The sequence below is a fragment of the Argopecten irradians genome, chromosome 7 (genome assembly GCF_041381155.1).
Source record: "Argopecten irradians isolate NY chromosome 7, Ai_NY, whole genome shotgun sequence".
NCBI classification, from domain to species: Eukaryota; Metazoa; Mollusca; class Bivalvia; order Pectinida; family Pectinidae; genus Argopecten; species Argopecten irradians.
Genome location: NC_091140.1, coordinates 27,094,619 through 27,102,675, shown reverse-complemented (window position 1 = coordinate 27,102,675; position 8,057 = coordinate 27,094,619). Strand labels below are relative to the sequence as shown.

Sequence of the window (8,057 nt, the reverse complement as noted above, 5' to 3'; positions counted from 1 at the left end):
CTAGGAAAGAGTTCCAGTACATATAGTAGTACAATGATCATCTGTCCTGCACGCGAACATACCGCAACATCCCTAAACAAAAGATATGAATATCCTCACATCAAACACAGTTCTTAAATGGCTTTCTGTCCTGCAAGTTGGGCGTTGAATTGTACCTCCTGTCCCTATAGGTGATTGTAAAGGGCGACTAAATTTAAAAACTTATATTTTCTCTTCCTATCTAACATTATTCTTCCTAACGTCTCCCTTGATACCACCTCCCTTTTGTGTCCTGTCCGATACACACCAGTCTTTAAAAGTGGTAATTTATGCTCCAGCTTAGCACCCACCATACAGTGAGTAGGACGATTAGTTCGCCCGGGTTAAGTATAATGTGACCGGATGGAGTGTGATATAGCTATATAAAATTGGCAAGAGTTCAACTATACAAGACGACACAATACGAATACACCACAGTATCCCAATATACGCACCATACACTTGATACACGCAACAGACATGGAAAGCAGTCCTTACGAGGTCGTTAATTAGACGTAACTTGAATCAAACAAACAAATAATCGGCCTTAACTGTCAAAATAATGTAAGAACTAAATCGACCAACACACATGAAAGCTGTCCTTATGTGGAAGTTAACTAAATAAAAAAAACAAATAAACAGCCTTGGCTATTAGAATAACGTTAAACCTAAATCGACCAACACACATGAAAGCTGTCCTTACGTGGAAGTTAACTAAATAAAAAAAAAACCCAAATAAACAGCCTTTGCTATTAGAATAACGTTAAACCTGGAAGCTGTCCTTACGTGGTCGGTAATAGGAAATTAACTGAATCAAACAAACAAACAACTAAACAGCCTTGGCTGTTAATATAACAATAGACCTAAATCGAGGTCGTTATTATGAAGTTAACTGAATCAAACAAAAAATAAACAGTCTTGGCTGCTAATATAACGCTAGACCTAAATCGACCAACACACATGGAAGCTGTCCTTACGTGGTCGGTAATAGGACGTTACTTGAATCAAACAAACAATTAAACGGCCTTTACTGTTAAAATAACGTTAAACCTAATCGAGCAACACATGCGCTGCAATGACTAAGCCAGTATACACGTCCAAAGATTGTTTTTGAACCTTATGGTAACTGCTTTAATGTTACAGTTGAATAGTTGATTCATCGAACATATGCAGTTGTACAGTTGTCAAATATTCATGATTGAAGTAATTGCTCATTATTGTTTAAAATTAACAATAGATTTTATTATCGCTATATCACGCAAACCGGCTGAGTTCAATATATTTGGACAGTAAGCTTTATTGATTTGGACAGTAATCTTTATTGAATAATACCCATAATTATCGAATTAAGTCGCGACACTTGCGTTTGATGTTTGAGTCAAATGAACTGTTGCCAAATTATGCATTTTTGTTTATTTTCATCTAACATTTTAATGTAGGTGTATTGTATTGCAGCATGGATATGTTTGTGTTGATATGACGTCTATTGTGTTTGTAAATCAGAGTCGGGAACTATCTATACAAAATCACTGCGTAATAATCTACTGGGACCTGTCCAAATACAGGTAGCTTTGGCGCGCGCATAGAAGTTACGACAGAATGATGTGTGTCGACGATAGCGTTAACAAGGGAAGGATAGTTTTGTCAAGATAATTCAGGTATTTATCATATTGTTTAACTTTCATTCTTTTGTTTATGAAACATTATCATCTTACTATTTATTATTTTAAGCGTTGGTTTTACTGAAGTTTATGCATACGGAATCAGCTATGATAGATAATATTATATAAACTTGGGCAAGGTTGTTTGAAACGCGATATGATTAATTTAGATTTTAATTAGAATATTAATTCTATAAGGTATAATAATAATATGATTTCTACATATTTTTCAATAAGAACATGAATTCTACAGTTTGACTACTTCCTTTGTTTAAAATTTTTGAAGGTACCTCTATACAATGTGTCTGTATATGAAGTTTGTTAAAGGGACGGTATAACTTCCTGTTAGCTTATCAACAGTGGAATGGTTTGTTGTACAACGGAAGACAATCCCAATCATAAATGTTTGAATCATACTCAGTCAAAAACCATTAACCATAATCAAACGTCTGGAAGGTAATACACAACAGAGATATTGTAAGGTTTTACCTCTAAAAAGACTATATTTTGACCACTTAACATGTACTTTATGCCATTAAAACAAGGAATTATTATTTTGATCACTGATATGACTACTTAACAAGGATTTTATACATTAAACAAGGGATTGTTATTCTGATTATTAAACAAAGACTATGTATTTTGACCACTTAACAGAACGTTATACATTAAAAATGGATCGTTGTTCTGATCACTGAGCAAAGTCTTTATATTTTGAACACTTAACAAGGACGTTATACATTAAACAAGGAATTGCTATTCTGATCACTGAACAAAGGCTATGTATTTTGACCACTTAACAGAACGTTATACATTAAAAATGGATTGTTGTTCTGATCACTGAACAAAGGCTATGTATTTATGTATTTTGACCGTTTAAAAAGGATTTCATACATTAAACAAGGAATGGAATTATTATTCTGATCACTGAACGAAGACTACATGTTTTGACATCTGATCAAGGATTTAAATCACTGAAATGATAGCATATATCTAAAGGTACTACAGAATATCGATAATAGACACATATTTGATTCTACCTTAAACAAATATCGATAACAGACACATATTTGATTCTACCTTAAACAAGTTTTCAGAATATCGGGAATCGTTTAAGAATGCAGTTTTTAGATTGAATGTTATAATGGCATAAAAACGTAATACAAAAGATAGAGGTTGGTTGCGTGTTAAGTGTAAACGATATATTTTACGTTATCTCTCTTTCGATGACGAGTTGTCTAACATTATTGTACTGAAAGAACAGGTAATAGAAACGTCAGCTGATCATTACAGTTTTTCATAAACACCGACAATAACATGGACATTTTCGTAAAAATACGTACAATTTCTATCATTATCGTCTAAAGTTTAGTACACAATGGGCCATTTTGCTTGTTAAATCAATTGATCTATATATAACTGTCTTTACAAGCACTATATAGTGGTTGCTTGTTGCAGAACATAATCGCCCATTCAAATCACGTGTAAAACCATCGTTTTAAAATGATAATTGAGTCATATATGACATGAAATATTTTCCAGATTCACGTCAGGAAAGACATGCAGCTATTAGCCTACACACTTCTCTTTTACATTGTCATCGGTATTATTACGACAGGTGAGATGTTAAAGATGCTCCACCGTCGACAGAGCATAAATGATATTCATCATTTGAACAATAATTGGTGTTTAATCGTATATATATATATGTCTAATTAATAAAGAAAATTATATAGAATAACTTATTTTGCCTTTGGTGCATGCGCAATCAGTACTTCATTCCATATAGGAAATTGTGTCTCTTCGGGAAGCAATTAATTATTTTTCATATTTCTAACTTGAAGTAAAATTAGAAGCTCAAACTTTTCAATGGTGGTAATGGTGTAAAGTAAGTAACTTTTGTAACTAAAGAAAAATACTAAATCGTCTGCTCCTGTTTTTGAAAGTGAAAAAATACCATTTGTCAGCGGTGGAGCATCTTTAATGCAATATAATCGAGTCAATTTGATTAAAGCCAGTCATTTTCTACAATGCTACCAAACTGACTACACAGTATAGTACTCTTTGTCTTCTGTTTCAAATGCCATAATGTTTTGTCGATCCGTTTGCCTTTTGATATTTAAACATTAATTTTCCACTATCTAAATATATTGTCCTTTTCAGAACCTTGCAATGACTACGATGATTTCACAGCCGACTCTGAGCGGGAACCAAGTCACACAGAATCTGTGTACGCAAACAAGATTTGTGACGCGATCCTATCTACTAAATGGTACAGACTGGTTGGGGACGCTGGGAGTGATCTGACGAACGATAGCAGTGTTTTAGTAGATGACGGATGTGGGACATCATACCAACTCTGGATGAACGGTTTGTGTTTTTTCATGTTATTGATACTGTACACTCGCCGTTATTCATCGTTCATCGACTAAAGCAAACCTACGTAACGGCAGAAATGCAATTTAATCGATTTTCATGCCGATTATAATCAGAGAGTAAATATGGCTACATGTACCAAAGTATGTACCCGCACACTTTCCTATGGAGACGGCAACTGTTTCTGGATACGGCAACATCTCATTGGTTTTCTGACTTAAGACAATTCGTGACTGTGTTCGTAATGTGTTTGCTATTAATACCAAGTTCATAAGCATTGATATATATATACATGACTCAATACTTAAATCTTGGTACAGTTTCTAGTGCGTCTATCTATCAATGAAATCATAGAAGCAAGTCAGGTCGCAAGTACTCAACAGTGAATAATAACGGATTGAACTTTCTGGAAATAATAAGTTTTGGAGAATTGCACTCACTTTATGTATATTGCTTTTTTTTTGGTCGGTGCTGAGTTTATACTTTTGTCACAGTAGGCGTTGTAGAGCAGCTTCAAAGATATATGTAAAGTCTAGACGGCGATAACTATGGTGTATAGGTATATTACTCGGTACTTTCGAGATGCACTAGTATGTTGACGAAAGATTTCCTTTTTGTTGCTCATCAGGAATACGGGACATCAATATTCGTCAGAATACTGTTTTGACATTGGTGGTTGAATCAGATGTTATGTCTATAGAATAATGTTTTGAAATATTGATATCATATGACAGGTACAATACCAGAGGTATCGGAAGGAGCAGTAGACCGTCAAATATGCATGAGAACTATCTTCTCTATATGCCACAGTAGCTTCACTATAAAGGTGAAGAATTGTTGTTCCTACCAAGTATATCAACTCAAAAGCGCAACCAACTGTCCGCAGGCATACTGTGTTAGTAAGTACATCGCATGAATTGCTAAATTAGAACTAACTTACAGAAACTTTGTGTTAAAGCTGCTTGAAAAATGTTACCAAGGACTTGGCAAGACTACCTTAAATTCTGTATATTTGTGAATACGAGATATGTGTGAAGGAATTGATCATGAAACTTAAACCAGATATCGTCATACCCAAAAGTACGAATTCCACGTTCCACCTTCTGTATAATATTTTAATTTAACAATTTTATTTCATAACGAAAAAAAAGTTTGTTGAAACAACTTGTCATGCTCTTTCAATTAAAATCTGCTTAATCACGCGCAAGAATCTGTTGTACTTCACGAAACATATAACTGTATCTTTAATTTTAAATTCTCTTGTCTATGGCAGGTAATAGTCTCGTGTCGCCTTTCACATGTACTTTGTTTACAACGACCACTTCCGCAACTACTACAACTACTGTAACCACGACAACAACAACCACTACACCCGTTGGTGTAGCCCCTACCACAGTCAAACCTGGATCTGGTAAGATTTGGCAAATTGTGTCTCATTAAGTTTTCAAACGCGTTAAATATGGTAGTCGGTTTATATAAGTGGGGTTGTAATAACAAATAATCACACATTTGTATCTAAAAATTCAATGTTGCGATTACCCTTGTTTTTTTAAATTTAGAAACCGGTGTTTGAATACACACCATTGTAGATATTTATGAAATACATACCTTTGTTCAGGACGGTATGTGTTTTGAGTGGTTTCGATTTTCGACTGTTTAGCCAACTGTTAGTATAATATGACCGATTGGGATGTTTGGCAGGGGTTGCATTAATACAAATATTGCATATGATTTATATATATATTGAAGTCGTACTGAAATGAGCCTGACTGTTAATATAACGCTGATATAATATACCAAACTAAACTCTAAACATATAAACATATAAACATTTACACACGCATAACACACAACCAGGAATATTTCGTTATTTTCTAATACAGATTACGTAAAACCATTCACAATGCATATGAGCAGAATTTAATCCTTTCTTTACCCCGAATTAAATACATCCACAGAAATTCCACCATTTGACATATATGTCTTCAGAATTAATTCCAATTTCTGCTTTCTGAAACTTTTGTGGCTTTGTACAACACTTTGACTTTAAAGTTAAAAATATTGTTTCACATGTTTTTGTATTGTTTAAACAAATCCAGAGATTTCGCCTAAATCCCATTGAGTTATTGTTGAATGAAATTTCGCATGGTACATGTAACAACTGATGGTAATGAAGATATATGTATGCATAATTATTTAGTATTTTCACGATAATTTCAAAATGGTCTTCATTTCTTTACCACATGAGACATATTTGAAAGGTGAATAGTTAAATTGCCCTGAGATGCGATTACAATTTTGTTATTCTGTTTTTGTTTTATTTTATTGACAAATATTTCGGTTTTTTTTTCAGGGAATACCAATGTTACGGTCGTAGATAGCATTGACTCTAAAGTTATCATTGTCATCCTAGTCCTGCTGTTAATCATAGCATTTGCAGTCATCGGGTAAGATACGTTTAACGATTACATATAGGTTAATTTATCGGGAAGATTTCGTAATTTTTTTTACTGAAAATCCTCTTTCGGTTTAAACACTTAACTTTTTTACCATCATAATGTTATCACAGCTGTGTAATGCTAAACAATATTTAATATATTCTCTTTTGTAGAATCTTCATTGTTGTTTCGTGTAAAAGTAAAAACTTTAACCGTAAAGTGAACCAACAACCACAATCAGCCGACACTAAACGTGATATATTCAATGAACCGGTTGTGAATGGGGTGCCGCCACCGTATACGGTATTGCAAAATTCAGTTGGCGGAATGCCCCCGACGACGTCCAAAATGGACATCACGCGGACCGTACGGGAAAATTCGATTCTGCTGGATGTACCTGGTCACTCGGACAACATGGCCTTGTTGACTGATCATCAACAAACAACGTACTGTAACACCCCGGGACAAGTTGATACATCTGAGCACTGTCCACCACAATCAACAAGTGGTAAGGCACAACTGGAAAATAGAATAGAAAAAGTTGCAAACTCAGAGAATTCTACTACAACTCCGAAAAACTCAGCAAGCGGTACGGTACAACTGGAAAATAAAATAGAGAAGGAAGTTGCAACCCCGAAGAATTCTTTCACAACTCCGCCAGAAGCAGCTGAAGTTGATAAACAGAAACATTTTCCCTCTGATTCAAACGTAACAACCGTTTTGGGGAATGGGGTCACACCAAACTCAACAAAGGATATGACACCCAAGGACACCACTTTTTCGAGTTAGAAGATCAAAACAAAACATATGTATATGCATATTGTTCTTCAGGTTTAGAAGTTAACGGTACAAGTGAAGAGGATAAAGATCAATCACCTTACCTTATCGGACAGACGAAACCTCGTTCTCAGTAGTTTCTTGCTTACGCATTTAGTTTCAGCGTCGGTTGCATCTTGTTTCCTTTGCATGTAGCTCTGTTTGCCCGTTGTCAGTATAATGTGACCGGGTGTGGCGTGCTGTCCGGTATGCTAAGATGTTGCCACTATTGACAAGCAACAAAACACAAACATATCACATCATCCCTTGATTTGGTTGGTTTGATATATGATGTTTCCTCCTATTACCAGCCTGGGCCAGATACCGCCCGTGTATGTGGTGTCTTTCGTGTGTGAAGTGCAAGGTGCGTGTATTCATGGTGTGTCGTATTGTAAAATGTAAATCTTGTCCATTTGATAGCGCTAAATCAATGAAGCACGCCGCCGACGACACCAAGCTACACATGAGCAGTTTTCAGACATTAGTGTGGCAGGGGACAAAACCCAAAGACTTCCTCACCAAGCGATTGCATACAAGGGTAGTCGTTCTAAAATGAATATTAATGGATGTTTATGTTTGAAAGGATGTTAATAAAACAACCAATCAAAATTGAGCCTCAGTATACCGTAGAAGCCTCTTAACTGGTTTGCGAATATAATACTGAGTAAGGTCGTATCCAATTGCGTTCATACCACTTTCAACGGAATCATAACACTGTTCTATCCCTATAGAGTTACACTACAGCCTC

The 8,057-nt window shown here is 35.1% G+C and overlaps 1 protein-coding gene across 1 annotated transcript in view; it reads left to right on the top strand.

The window, feature by feature from the left end:
* Positions 1 to 1,337: 1,337 nt before the first annotated feature.
* Positions 1,338 to 8,057, top strand: part of LOC138327113 (uncharacterized) — a 43,203-nt gene continuing 36,483 nt past the window's right edge. Inside the window, exons 1-8 of the mRNA XM_069273097.1 lie at positions 1,338 to 1,676; positions 3,222 to 3,297; positions 3,843 to 4,049; positions 4,790 to 4,954; positions 5,329 to 5,466; positions 6,409 to 6,502; positions 6,667 to 7,281; positions 7,621 to 7,673. Coding sequence (XP_069129198.1) covers positions 3,240 to 3,297; positions 3,843 to 4,049; positions 4,790 to 4,954; positions 5,329 to 5,466; positions 6,409 to 6,502; positions 6,667 to 7,281; positions 7,621 to 7,673 — 1,330 coding nt within the window. The 5' untranslated portion in view covers positions 1,338 to 1,676; positions 3,222 to 3,239. The remainder of the gene's footprint in view (positions 1,677 to 3,221; positions 3,298 to 3,842; positions 4,050 to 4,789; positions 4,955 to 5,328; positions 5,467 to 6,408; positions 6,503 to 6,666; positions 7,282 to 7,620; positions 7,674 to 8,057) is intronic.